This window comes from Giraffa tippelskirchi, chromosome 9 (assembly GCF_054371585.1).
Source record: "Giraffa tippelskirchi isolate mGirTip1 chromosome 9, T2T-mGirTip1v1.2.pri, whole genome shotgun sequence".
Lineage (NCBI taxonomy): Eukaryota > Metazoa > Chordata > Mammalia > Artiodactyla > Giraffidae > Giraffa > Giraffa tippelskirchi.
Genome location: NC_137283.1, coordinates 74,001,385 through 74,016,288, shown reverse-complemented (window position 1 = coordinate 74,016,288; position 14,904 = coordinate 74,001,385). Strand labels below are relative to the sequence as shown.

The 14,904-nt window shown below is 43.9% G+C and overlaps 2 protein-coding genes across 4 annotated transcripts in view; one reads left to right on the top strand and one right to left on the bottom strand.

The window, feature by feature from the left end:
• The window catches only part of COL19A1 (collagen type XIX alpha 1 chain), a 441,848-nt gene extending 439,096 nt beyond the window's left edge, over positions 1-2,752 (top strand). For all 3 annotated transcript variants that reach the window (XM_081529388.1, XM_081529391.1, XM_081529389.1), the window contains one exon: positions 150-2,752. In XM_081529388.1, the coding sequence (XP_081385514.1) occupies positions 150-277 (128 nt within the window). In that variant the 3' untranslated portion in view covers positions 278-2,752. The remainder of the gene's footprint in view (positions 1-149) is intronic.
• A 6,632-nt stretch (positions 2,753-9,384) lies between these two features.
• The window catches only part of COL9A1 (collagen type IX alpha 1 chain), an 87,201-nt gene continuing 81,681 nt past the window's right edge, over positions 9,385-14,904 (bottom strand). Inside the window, 1 exon segment of the mRNA XM_081529387.1 lies at positions 9,385-10,448. Coding sequence (XP_081385513.1) covers positions 10,261-10,448 — 188 coding nt within the window. The 3' untranslated portion in view covers positions 9,385-10,260.

Genomic DNA, 14,904 nt, shown 5'->3' with positions numbered 1-14,904 from the left:
GAGCCCGCCTCCAAAAACAGGAGCCACGCCTGCTCCCTGGGGCCCTTTTGTGTCGCTCTGGTTGACATTGAATGACTTGTGTTGGTTGGAGGGAGGGAGGAAGATCTATATGTTGACCTGCATTCCGATGGGGTCTTTTATTTCATTAGCTCCGGGCTTGCCAGGCTCACCAGGTGCCCCAGGGCCCCAGGGCCCCCCAGGACCTAGTGGAAGGTGTAACCCAGAAGATTGTCTGTATCCCGTCTCACACACCCGCCAGCGAACAGGTGGGAAGTAACCACACCTGAGGAAGACTTGATGCCAGTCACCTCTCCTTGATTTTGGAGCTTTCTTAATACTGTCAGACCCTCATGATTGTGGGTGACTTTTTTTTTGGTGTAGGCCCGACATTAAAAACAAAAATTGGAATCCTATTCCTATAGAAACTGCGGTATCAGTCTTTTTAGAATTTTTTTCCAGATTCATTCCATATGTCTTGCTTCACCATTATTATGATTTTTATTCAGGGTTTTCTATGAAATATGCAAGCACATCTTATCGTTAGTTCTTCTTTAAGAGAAAGTGATATCTTATGACTTAGTAGACTGATGGTGATGTACGTTTTGTAGTCTCATCAACTTGTATTTGGCCTTTCATTTCTGAATTTTAAAGTTTCAGACTTGTCTGAAAGTTTCCTTGGTATTTAAATTTACTATCATTGCTGACAATTTCATTAACTTTTTTGATATAGTGCATTGCTCCTGCTGAATGTTTTTGACTACTTTTATAGCTTAAGAATTCTTATACTGTCCTTGATACATTCTACTTATGTAGAGAAATAGATAGGCAATAAGACCTTCATAACTTAGATTCTGGAAGAAAACTCAGGAGGCTGTCTTGTCAGGGAGCCCAAATCCTACCAGAGACAACTACTGAAATGATCTTGCTGATCCTGTGTAATGAGCTCCGGTCAAAGCAGCCCCACCAGCATGCGTGTGTCCTGCGTAAGAAGGAAGGAGAGGAGTCGAGGCCCAACACCATGGTCCCTTTGCTGAGTTTCTCATTTGGGAAACAGAAAGCTGATTTTCCTGGGAGGTGTCTGGTGGTGAAGGTACCCAGCTGTATTTGGTACTTTCAAAGTTTAAAGGGCCTCGCAGAGTCTTCGGGTCCTAGTCCATTAGCCTTCTGACCTCATCACTCTCAGACATTAAGAACCAGCCATCAGAACTAAGGATGGGACTTCTAGCAACTAGAAAAGAAACCTCCTTGTCATAGAAGATGAGCGTGTGGTATCCACAGATGCATATCAACAAGCTGAAGCCTGGAAGCTTGTGGGAAGAATGATGCTTCTCAGAAGCTGCAGCTAGAGGGTCAGGGCCGTGGAGGAAATCCACGAGACCGAGCAAGCGTCCACGCACTTCAGGGGCACAGATGCTGCCCAGACCACGTCCTCTGGCCGGGAACGAAAACGTGTGATTGCCAACCAAACAGCTGGGTGATAGTTTCATGGCCTGGCTGTACATTATTTTGAGAAACTGTTGGTTGAAAACAATTTCCTGGAACCCTGGGCAGGGGGATGTTGTTGAAATCTGAGTGGTGGGTCCTAGGGATGCCGAGAGCATGCGCCCCCCCAGCCCCGCCCCGCCACAGACATCTGCCATTGGGGCAGACTGTGAAAAGCTGTGAGCACGGTCTTGTGGGCAGCGAGCCTCCACGGAGGCAGCTTTGGTCAGATGCACTGAGGTTTGAACTGGTTTTCACTGGAGTTGGATGAACTGATGGCCAGGTACTATCTACGTGGCTGTGCGTACGTACAACCATTTTGTTATTTCATGTTGGATGATGCTGTATATGTCACTTCCAAGTTTATTTATTTTCATTTCCAAGGTCATTTTATTTATTTCAAGTGTTGTTAATTTTAACTTTATTTTCTCCTTCGTTTTCTTTCCTGTGCAATACCTACAATGGTGCTGTGTTTTAGACTGACACAATCAGAATATACACATACATTTTCTTAGTAAAATGATCATTTATCCCCACAAAATGTACAGAGGTCTAACATCTGGTGCTATGTGTATATCTTGAGCTTTTAATTTGTGGAGCTTTAATTTGTTGAACTTTCTGAAAGCCTACAACTCCTCTGCCATTCATTAATTTACTTGAATTTGTCATAAAGCTAAAAACACTTGATATGTTTTCAAGGATTGTTTTTTCATATTAATTGTTTGCTTATTCTTTTAGTTCTTTGTTAATCCAGAAGTATTTATTTTAGCATTTTACTGCTTTCATGAACTTTTTTGTCAATGGTGATCAATGCATTGTTTTCTTGGAATCGATCCCTTCACAGACGCAAGAAGATTCAGCTCATTTTCTTGTTTTATAAATTCTGCTCATTTTAATGCCAGAGAATATTTCATGTGTCCTTTCGACAAATTAAGTGCTTCAGAACCTTTCTTTTTCTAAATTCCATTAATGCTGGACTGGTTTATTCCTGTTTCAAGGATCTGGATTTAGTCAGGTGATTTGAGGAGTTGATGCCAATTATAAACTCAAGTTGTCACAGTGACTCAGGCCCTTTCTGAACAACGGACATGTGTGATTCAGTCCTACTTGGGCATAACCAGAGGGAAGGGCTGCATCACACGGAATGAACTCTGCTTGGCTGCCTGTGCAGGAGATGCAGCAAAGAGCAGTGAGAAGGGCTGCACCCGGCAAACACAGCACCAGGAAAGTGAAGACCTGGCAGCTGCCTGATTCTTTTAACAAAAAGAAAGTGGATAATTAAGGCCCCAAACAGGGTGTGAAGACTTCCTCTAACTGCCTTGGTGGTGGCCAGTTCTCTTGTCTCATTTTGTTCCATTCCAGAACCTTTGTTCACTTCCACACAGAGGTCAGCAGTGTCCACAGCAGAGAAGAAGGACCACATTTCATGAGTTATCTCTTGCCTGGACTCCACCAAACACAGTGTGTTTAAATACAAAGTAATCGCAGCCCATGATGGCAACAGGCTTCCCACGGAGCACGAGTGATAAAGAACCTGCCTGCCAATGCAGGAGACACAAGAGACGCAGGTTCAATCTCTGGGTCGGGAAGGTCCCCTGGAGGAGGGCATGGAAACCCACTCCAGTATTCTTGTCTGGAGAATCGCATGGACAGAGGAGCCTGGCGGGCTACAGTCCATGGGGTTGCAAAGAGTCGGACACGACTGAAGCCACTTAGCACGCACACACATGATGGCAATTAAAAGTTGTGTGTTTGCCCTATAGAAGTATGTTTGAATTCCAGTCTAACATTTTGTGTCAAGATCAGGTAGCACTGTCAGATAGAAATCCTTCTGTGCAAAGAACAAGATTTGACTTCGGTTAATATTTATGGCCTTTAGACTCTAAAGAAAAAGGAAGAATAATTCATGACTTTGTTATTCTTCTTTTCTGCTGAAGACATTAACCACTTTTTCATAACTGTAACAGAAACACAGCCAGTCTTAACCTTTGAAATTTTTCACCTTGTTATCAAAGTAGTTTAATTAATGACTTTAAAGTATTGATAATCTCATATGCTTATTTCTATGTTTCATAACATTGTTGAAACTTTAAAGTTTTAGACACTTTTATGATAGAGCATCAGTAATTATCTTAAGATATATTATCTGTAAAAGATGTCATTTGATGTTTGGATTATAAAATGATTTCTTATGAGTATGTTTTAGGAGTTAAATAAGATTGAGCCTTTCTGCAGTCTCTCTCCACTGTAGAGAACCTGTGATATGTCACCTTTTGTCCACAAGATGGTGTCTTAAGCAATTTGTATCAGAAGAATTGAACAGACTTGCAGAAATGCAAAAGGCTAAAAACAGCTGAGTGGACAACAACTCCATCAAAACCTTTGCTTTTGCACTTACTCTTTTTTACTTTTGTAAATAATTTCTTGTTAATTTATGTTTTGTAATTTTTTTTGTTAATTTATGTTTTCCTCACTTTAAGGATCTTTATGAAGCAGGCACAATAACGTTTGATTTGTTGACTGTTTCAGTTTTATTTGATAAGTGTATTTATATGGCTAGCTAACTTGCAAATTTACTATTGGTAACTTCAGTTTGTACGCTACCCTCATATTTTAGTGATTAACGTGAAAACACCTGAGTAATCATATTACCTATTAAACAGGATAGAAAGTCTCTTTTGGCAAATAAAAAGAATTTAGCTTATCACAAGAAGTAGACCATTTATAGAATTAGACAATGTCCAAATCTTCACATTGTTTAAAGTACTTAAAAGTTTACAATTAGATTTGTATAATTATATTTTTTTAGAAATGTATCACTATTTACAAAAGTTAAGATAAGAAACACTATTTTTCAAAATATCATTTAAACTTTCCTAACATTGGCAATAATATCCTGATATTGAGAATTTCCAGGTTAAGTTATATGCTTGAGGTTTTTCCAGTGAAGTCTCAGAATAGTTTTGCAGATTTGTTCATTGCTCTTGTTGTTAAATTATTTTTCACATTTGTCCACGTCCACCTTCTTCATGCACACAAGTGTTTCATGTCACTGTTTGCCAATGTCCATTCTTAAACGCTAGTGTGGAAGCTCGGACCCCCTGTTATAGCCCTCTCTCTCACAGCTTACACAGCCTTCCAGGAGGGAGAGATATAGACCAAATTGAATTTTTGTCTTTTATGCCTATTATTTCAAATTGACTTAGCCCTCTGAATTGTATTCACTCATTAGTTGACTGGTAAAGGTAGCATTCATGACATGAAACGTCTTTATCTACTGGGTGTCTCAGGAAATAAGACAGATTAGTGACCTCACTCTTCTTGTGTGGTGTGGCTGGAGCGTACCCCAAACATTTCACTCAGCAAGATTGTGCCAGAGTAACTGCTCAAGTTAGTTAAATTGAATGAAGAACAGGTGAACACAGAGAAAAGTCATCCAGAGAAGCAGACCCAGAATAGCAAAAATTTACCTCAAATTTCAGTTCAGTTAAGTTCAGTCGCTCAGTCGTGTCCGACTCTTTGTGATCCCATGGACTGCAGCACGCCAGGCCTCCCTGTCCATCACCAACTCCCGGAGTTTACTCAAACTCATGTCCATTGAGTCAGTGATGCCATCCAACCATCTCATCCTCTATTGTCCCCTTCTCCTCCTGCCTTCAATCTTTCCCAGCATCAGGGTCTTTTCAAAAGAGTCAGCTCTTCTCATCACATCGCCAAAGTATTGGAATTTCAGCTTTGGCATCAGTCCTTCCAGTGAACACCCAGGACTGATCTCCTTTAGGATGGACTAGTTGGATCTCCTTGCAGTGCAAGGGACTCTCAAATTTAGGGCAGGCTTATAAAACCAAGCTGTCTAAGAAAAATCTAAATGGAAAAAAATGCCATGTTCAGAGCCAATAGTCTTCCCTGATAGCTCAGTTGGTAAAGAATCCACCTGCAATGCAGGAGACCCCTGTTTGATTCCTAGGTCAGGAAGATCCCCTGGAGAAGGGATAGGCTACCCACTCCAGTATTCTTGGGCTTCCCTGGTAGCTCAGCTGGTAAAGAATCTCCCTGCAATGTGGGAAACCTGGGTTCAATCCCTGGGTTAGGAAGATTCCCTGGAGAAGGGAAAGGCTACCCACTCCAGCATTCTGGCCTGGAGAATTCCATGGACTGTATAGTCCATGGGGTCACAAAGAGTTGGACACAGCTGAGCAACTTTTATTTTCAGAGCCAATAGTGAGTGATATAGGTTACAACTCCAGGAGTTAGCTACTTGCTTCATGAATTTGTCAAAAGAGAATACTAATAAAGTAAGAGATTTCACTAAATTTAAGGGGTAGTTAGTAAGATTTGAGTTTATCAGAAGGGTGTGTGTCGCCTGACAAAGATAAGCATATGGGTGTAAAGATGCTAACTGCATCACAACTTTTTATTTTGCTCTTTTATTTAAAGTACATTTTAGGGATAAATATTTTTCAGTGTATTAATGTATTTAAATTCAGATTGTTTTATGACATATTTTTAAACTATTTATTTTTAAAATAAGACTTTGGATGCATTTTTTTGTCCATTCTCTTTGTTCTCTATCTTACCTCATCAAGCTATGTAAGGTTTAATTCAACATGCTGCTGTCAAGTGAAATGGCACTAGGTTTATGCTAAATCCTATGTGGTGATACTGCTTTGAGGAGTTAATTCCTGTATGTTTGTGTTGCAGAATGAGTCTGTCACTTAACTCAGCAACGAAGGATTTGACCCTCAATCCGGGAGTTCTGAGGTGTAGTTGTTAGCAGCATCTCTTCTTTAGCTGAAGCTCCACATTTTGGCCCTTCTGACGGGTGTCAGCCTCAGGGAGGCTGCAGGCACACTCACATCCCCAGCATGAGACCAGAGAGCCTGCAGACCCGCCTGCTGCCGGGCTTATGTCAATACCATGCTCGTAATTATACTTCCGTTTGTCACATGAATCCACACTTAGTTTTTAAGAATTACATTCGTAGCCCAGCTCAGTGGCAGCTCATAAAAATCTTGGTCTGATGATTTTGGATGAGAATTAAAAGCAGAAACAGTGTATCCAGGCCTTTGTGACTTGGGTCACACATGGTGATCTCCTCACTAGATCATGGGGGCTTGCGCAAGATGAGAAATGTCACAGTTAGCTTTTCTCATAAACATAAGCTCTTCCATCTTGAGTGATGGGCCACTAGGTTAAATACACGGCATGTCTCTTTAACAGAAATGAATCCCATCAAAACATGCCAGTGGATATAGATTCCTGCTTAGACTGGGAAATGATTGACAGAGTTCTTAACGATCCTCACCCTCAGGTCCGTCATGAAGAGTAAAGTAATCGTGTGCTCTCTAAGGGAGAGTCTGAAGTCTTTTCACACAAAAATCTTCAACTTGGAGGCCAGAGACAAATTCAGACAAACCTTAAAAGAAAGTTTCTTGGAGCCAGTTCCCATCATTTGCTTTCTCTGTAGGTATTCTTAGAAAATTTGGCATCAAGAGTAAGATGTGAAGGGATTGTTAAGGGGAAAGTTAGCATGGATTCCCATTTATTAAGATTAAAAATAGGATCAGTCAGTATCTTCTTCCTGATAACCAGATACATTAAACTGTATGTATAATGTACCAACCAATGCATTATACTTCCTCTAGTTAGTTCTTTAAAGAGCGTTTGGGCATGTGTATCTATAGTCATACATTCTTATGGTAAACCAATTCTGATTTAATATTTACTGAGCCATATGAATTAAAACTGCCATGTCCTGGATCAAAGCTCACTAACAAACACTCAGTACATAGCTTAAAAGTACCAATTTTACTCTAGGGAAAAAAAAAAGAGACTTGACCTGTATTTATTGAACACAAATGTTCTTTTTCTAAAAAGATATTTTGAATAATTTACATCCATTCCCTGGTTGTAAACAGCAGGATTACTTGTTGGCTAGTGTTTTTCTTAATATTGCTTTTTCACACCTTTTGCCAGGGCTCCCAGAAAATGTTTAAAAACCATCTTCTTGATATTTAGTGTGACTGTATGTATTTCTAGTGATCTTCCCCTGTATTAGTTTATTTTTAAACTCAGACATATTAGATATCAGAGAAGCTGTAATAGCCAAAAAAATAAAGACTACAGAGATTTATCTTCTAAAGCAGGGATTTACATTAAGCTTATTTCAGGTTGCAAGTAAATCAGATTTTACTTATGATGTTTAAGGATAGCAATATTCATGTAGTTAGCTTGAAAGAGTGTGTCCATAAATAATAAAATCAATCATAGGACTACTCATTCATCCTCTTCTGTTAGACAAACTCAATTGTCCCAAACTGTGCCAGGGAATTTATGTGCTCAGTCACTGGGAAGTGATTTCCACAGTTCTTACCCAACCTGTCAGATCTGTGGGATGAAAATCAAGTCACAGTGTCACAGACACACTGGCTTAGAATTAGATCATCAGCCCTTGAGTAAGTAATATGCACGTTTCTAACCACCTGTAATCTCCCCCACTCTTCTCAGCAACTCAGACACCTTCCAACTTCCCCGAGGTCTGGAGGGCTTCTGTTTTGCTGGAGAGACAGATTTGGTCTAATTCAGGATTTATCAACATTCTTTCATGGAGAGGATCAGTGAGATGCTTTCCTTTGCAGTTTCTCCATCAAGTCTATACTGCTTCTGTAAACTACTTCTGAACTGGATTTACGATGGATTCCTCCCACCGCTGGGGATGTGCTGTTTGCACCATCTCTTTGTAAGCGGTGGTTTCCAGCTTGCTGTGTCTATGGAGCTTGCTGTACAGCCTTTTGTATATCAAGTTTGTAGAACAGTTGATCCAACTTTTCTTTGAAATTTTACTTTTAATTTTCTTATGAATCTGATAAACCCATTTATCAGAACTGAGAAACATATTTATTTGTTTATCTAATTTTTCTTTTGTTGTATCTGACTATGTCACTGCAGTTAAAATAAAACCACCTTGGTGAAAATAAGGCAATTTCTTTGCATTTATTTGATTATATGTCACAGCACCTGAAAAGGTTTGCCATTCATGTGGAGACCATGTAAGTAGTTATGACCGATGTCTCTGTTTGCAAAGATTATCTCTCCCACAAGAAGGACCATCCTCCTGGTGTGGAGCTGACACTGACCTATGCAGCCAAGTTGGAAACATTCCCCTTAACACACAATCCATACGAGAAGCACGGAACTAGATGCTGTGAGCGATTTTAAAGAAACCCAAATACACATTACATGTTGATTGATTTAACCAAATGAATGGGGCTAAGATTTTAAAATGTTGGGAGTCCAGCTGAGGGAAGAAAACGGCATCAAACCTATCAGGGCTCACTCCCCTTGACTTAAGAGAACCGAGTCCCATAAGCGGAAAAGATCCTGAAAGGCGCTCTGTGCTACGCCTGGGACACATATGTCATATGCCCTGTGACACAAAATGACCATGTTAAGGCTGGTCGATAGCTAATATAGATGTTGACAAAACAGCAGGCCAGAGTGATGATGTAAATAGTAATGGAGCGCTTGAGGGGCCAGGCAATACCTATCTTATTGACAAGAATACAGTGCTTTAGCTGAGCTGCCTTTATACAGTTTATAAGAAAAATTGTACAACATAAATCATTTGTGCAGTGACGTTCTAAACAGGACAACACTGAAATGAAGGCAGCAGTTTCTCCCCCAGAACCCAGGCAAGGCTAGACTCGGGGGCCCATGCCATCTGCCATCGTGTGCAAGCAGATCTGTGCAAATCCATTTGTACGCTTCTGGAGGATGGGTTCACAACTTTCATTTCACTTCTAAACGGTCCACGAAACCTCCTCTACCGCCCCCCGCCCCCGGCCCGCTCCACCCCCGCCATACACATACATACAAAGAACTCTGTCACAAGGCCACACCCTCTGGGAAGCAGGAAGGGCTTTTTAATTTCTCTGTAGAACAAAGCACTAACATTATAAATACAGGCCTGCAGAAATGCCAGGATTTAAAAAGCTTTACGTATCTAAACAATCGTATGGGACTTCTTTTCATTGAACACAACTATAAAAAAACATTCAAGAAGGTAAGAAACCATATTTATTGCTTCTTTGGTACAAACAGAGACGTGACCTCAAGCCTTGAAAATAAATAATCTCATCAATAAAACTACCGAATGGTGGAGTATTAAGATTCTTTCTTTGCTTTCACATGGACGAGCCCAAAATGTGAATGGGTTTGGATACAGTACAGTTCAGCAGAAAGGCAAGCTGACGCTGAGAAGCCCACGAGTGTAAGGAAACTACCCCGAGTGGCGCAGCAACCGCGGAGTCCCCAGGAGCACAGTGATGGGGATCTAAGCACCAATTCTGTTGACAGGAGTCGGGCTGCTTCTTAACCAGTCTGGTAAATCCTGGTAGAGCTGAAATGAGCGTCTGAGAACAAGGCGCTCACTACAAAATGGAAATAACTACTGCGACTGAGGTAAACCAAACAGCCGTCTCTGTTTATTGGCACAGCGGCCCGTGACATGCCACACACGGATAGCACACGTGAGTTCAAGACCCTGGGGACGGGACTGCCGACTCACCCAAAGGGAGGGGTGTTGTCTGTCTGTCTGTCTGATCCATTGCTCTGTGGCTCCCCTCAAAGAGAAAGGAGAGAGGATTTGCTGAATAGCACCATTGTCCTAAACCTGATGGTCAGATGGGATTTTTAGGGTACCACTGAAGGGGGGCATTTCTCCCCCAGGCTCCTTCTTCAGGCGTGGTTTCCACCGACAGCCGCGTGGCCCCAAGCCCTTCACTGATTCGGGCCTTTGCTGTTGAATGCCCGCTGGCCGGCCTGCATGGTGCAGGATGCTGGCTCGCAGAAACCAGGAGGGCCCGGGGGTCCCGGGGGGCCGGGCACACCGGGGATGCCTGCCGCCCCTGGGGGGCCTCGCTCGCCATCCCGGCCGTTTCTCCCGTAGCTGGCAGGACCCGGGTCACCTGAAACACACAGAAGGACTTGTGAGCAGGAGGTCCCGCGCGGCCGCAGACGCAGGCCCCCTCCCGGCCCAGCAGCGTGCACAGAGGGCCTGGAGAGACGCTTTTAGAGATGACGGGGTGGCCAAACTGGATCTGGATGGTGGGACAGGATCCCTTCATGGCAGTTGAGTCGCTGTAAAGTTAAAAGTGTTAGGAGACCCTGGAATCTCTCATCCCCTCTTCCATCTGCCAGATACAGCAGCCTCTCCACCCAGATGTCTGCTGAGCCCGGGAACAGGCTGACTCAGATGCTAAACACACCTGGATCTCAATTTGTTAATAATTCATCGATACAGTTTGTACTTATTACATAAGGAAATTACAATATGTTGGACCCAGTGGGTTAAACAATTATTCTATCATCATACGTATATAATTATTAAAATGAATTCCACCTGATTCTGACTCTTTTAACTTGGCTACCAGCAGGTTTAAAAATCATACATGCCAACACACGGCTTTGCGGCTCACGCTGTATTTCTTCAGACCATGCTCCTGTAGCAGCCGCCCTTATTTTTAGCAGGTGATCAATTTCCAGGCAGGGAGACATGCCCCTCGGTGGTTGGAAGATGCAGACAGGTGGCTGGAAGGTCTAGCTCTGCCATACAAGTCGTGTGACATCAGCAAATCACTCATCTCCCCATCTCCTCATCCACAAGATGGATGATGCCTGCCTTAGAACTGTATTCTCTGCCTAAATGCACTCAATGAATGACTATTAAAAAATTATTGCTTTGTGTCTCTTAGAAGACTGTGCAACGCACCCCACAAAGCTCCCTGAAATTCTTCTCATCAGAGCTTTACCCCAACAGGAAACTACATGGAGCCCTAAGCTCTTGGGGGGATTTCTGTCTTTTGTCAAGTGCACAGATTGTTTGGTTCATCCATGAACCAGTGAGGCATGGAGTGATAGACCCCATAACAAAGAGACGCATTTCTGTGAACATTCTCTCCATTGCACCAGCATGCTGTCACACGATGCCTGCAAAGGTGGTGATACCAGAGGCATGTAAAAGGAATCCTGTGTGCCAGGATAACACAGTGTTTACAGAGATCCTCCCTTGGGTCCAGGCTTCCCTGGTGGTTCAAATGGTAAAGAATCTGCCTGCAATGCAGAAGACGTAGGTCCGATCCCTGTGTCAGGAAGATCCCCTGGTGAAGGGACTGGCTACCTGCTCCAGTACTCTTACCTGGAGAATCCCAGGGACAGAGGAGCCTGACGGATCGCATGGGGTCACAGAGAGTCGGACACGACCGAGCAACTAACACTCTCACTTCTCCTCGCGTCTTAACTTGGCTATTAAGCCAAAAGGTGAAAACACAGTCTATATGTTCAATTGTGTTCACTTAGATTTAGTTCCTTTCCCTGTTTCTCGGCAGTTTTTAGTTTTCTGTCCCTATTTTAGTGGGTTTATTGATTCCGTTTTTCTTCTGTTGGTCTTGTTGCAGTGATCTGGTCTTATTTAGCTGCCTTAATCCACAGCCCACATACTTTTAGAAGGAAACCGCGTTAGAGACACTGCTTTACACACAACATTCTTCCCATTATACTTACTATTAGATCCACGAAAAGCCACATTACAGGACAAAAGGCAGCAAAGCTTTAAGGGAATAATTATCTCTGACTCTATACATCTCAAGGCTCTGGACAAGCAGACATAAGTAATTCCCCTTCATTTACCTCATAAGCCTTCACTAGACTATAACAAGTGATGATGCAGGTAATTCTGTGTTTCCGTCTCAAGACAAAGTCTACCCCTAAGCCACAGCGCCTGTTGACAAGGCTTCAGCAGAACCCTGCCTTTAAGCATAGCCTGTTCAGACTTCCTGGCACAGAGACAGTTAAAGGTTGAGTTGGTCTTTTAAGGCTTAAAAAAAGAGGCCAGATATAAATGCCTTTAAGTGGTCAGGCTGGACACACTGCAGCCCATGAGCCAGTGCCGGGGTTGTGAACAGTGTCATCAGGACACAGCATGCCCGCTGTTTGCACACTGCCCTGGCAGCTCGGCCCTACAAAGCACAGGTCCGGGCTGCAGCAGAAGCCATCTGGTCCTCAGGGCTCAAAAAGCACGGTCCTCCAGCAGGGGAAGGTGAGGGCGGGAAAGGAAGAGAGTGCATTGACACATAAACATGACCGCACTAAACAGCCAGCCAGCGGGAGCTGCTGTACAGCACAGGGAGCTCAGCTGGCGGCCCCGGGATGACCTGGAGAATGAGAGGAGGATTGGGAGGGAGGTCCCCGAGGGAGGGGGTGTATGTATGCATACTTATGCATATATGCATATATAAGCACGCTGTTGTTGTATGGCAGAAAGCTCGTTTTAACTCTTATGGGGAAGAGAAAGCACGAATCGAAAGTGCTCTCACTCTGCTTTGCCTGCCTCGTGGGTGTCTGAGCTACACTAACAGCCCAGTAATTAGAGTTTTCTGAAATTTCAAGGACCTATGAAATGTTACTGTCAAACCTTTCATGATTTCTAAAAACGAATGTCTGTGTCACTCTCTGTATGGACACTAGAGGGCAGTCGTGTTACACAGACAGAGGGCCAGCCTCTCGGCCCTAAAAACACCTGCAGTGACATAAAAGGGACTAAGCACATAGGCTTTAAAAGGAAAACTTGGGAATCATTTCCAGCATTCAATAGGGAATTTCTTACATTTCTCACCTTGTTCTGAGCACTTGACAAAGCACATATGTTTCAGGAATTAGTGTGTAAAGTGGTTTGTTTACATAAGATTCCCACACCCCGATTAGAGAGTGGAAACAGGACAGCGCAGAAAAAATGACTAGGCCAGGCGCAAGCCCAGGCTTCCGAGGTGCCACTGCTGGTAAAGAACCCGCCTGCCAATGCAGGAGATGTAAAGGACTCGGGTTTGATCCCTGGGTCAGGAAGATCCCCTGGAGGAGGGCATGGCAACCCGCTCCAGTGTTCTTGCCTGGAGAATCCCATGGACATAGGAGCCTGGCGGGCTATAGGCCACGGGGTCGCAAACAGTCGGATATGACTGAAGCGACTTAGAAAGCACAGGCGCAGACTTAAGCCTAAAGCGAGTGTGACCTTTCTGTCTGGGGACTTCTTCACTCAGGATCCACAGGCAAAGCTCATCTATCTGCAAACCTTGAACACGAAACCTGGTGTGATAAGTGCAAGTCAGTGTAACGTCCGGGTCATGTTCACACACAACCATCAGTTAAGGTCCTCGTCCTCCCAGCACGTTCAGATACACAAAGAAGAAGTCGGGACCCACTCAAATATCTTTTCTTCAAATCCCCAGAGAGGCAAGCAACTGGTCCCCAGTGGACAAGTTCAGTGGCAACAGGCAAAGAGTTCCTGGTGAAGGGACACTCAGCACAGGTCTCTGTGACGAGACAGACACGGGAGAGGTGAGGGCAGGGGGTAGGGTCTAAGGTCCCAGAGGCCTCGCTCAGTGTGGTCCCCACAGCTCTGGGACAGGGGCAGAAAAGGAAATGTGCCAAAGTCTGGCAAGACAGACTCAGCACACACCTGGACTGCCCGCACGTCACTCTGTCCACAACGAGAACCCGGACACGTGAACGTCGGCCTTGTCACTTACTACTGAGAGATCTTTGTGACCTTTGTGAGTCTGTACTTCCTCAAACATAAAAGGAGGAACAATAATAACTAAAGCTGCAGAAGGGTTGTCGTAAGCCAGGTGCTATGCTAAGTGCTTTCCAGGTATTAACACGTCCACAGTTCAGTTCAGTTGCTCAGTCGTGTCCAACTCTTTGCAACCCCATGAATCGCAGCACACCAGGCTTCCCTGTCCACCACCAACTCCCGGAGTCCACCCAAACCCATGTCCATTGAGTCGGTGATGCCATCCAACCATCTCATCCTCTGTCATCCCCTTCTCCTCCTGCTCTCAATCTTTCCCAGCATCAGCGTCTTTTCAAATGAGTCAGCTCTTCGCATCAGGTGGCCAAAGTATTGGAGTTTCAGCTTCAACATCAGTCCTTCCAGTGAACACCCAGGACTCATCTCCTTTAGGATGGACTAGTTGGATCTCCTTGCATTCCAAGGGACTCTCAAGAGTCTTCTCCAACACCACAGTTCAAAAGCATCAATTCTTCTGCACTCAGCTTTCTTTACAGTCCAACTCTCACATCCATACACACAGACCCTCCTAAATGAGGAGGGTCTTCCCATGCCTGGGAAGCCTAGCTCCACAGCCCATCCCTCTCACACACCTGCCCTGCCCACCTCTGGCTGTGAGAAGCAAACTGGACGATCTGTGTCCACGTTTAGACAACAGGGTGCTACAGCAAGACGACAGTCCGTGCAATGGTCATAATAAGGACCCAAGGTCTGTACCAGACGACAGACCATCACACCCACAAGGGGCACACAATACTTCACAGTGAACACGCTGAGAGAAGGAGGGCCGACAGAACGAA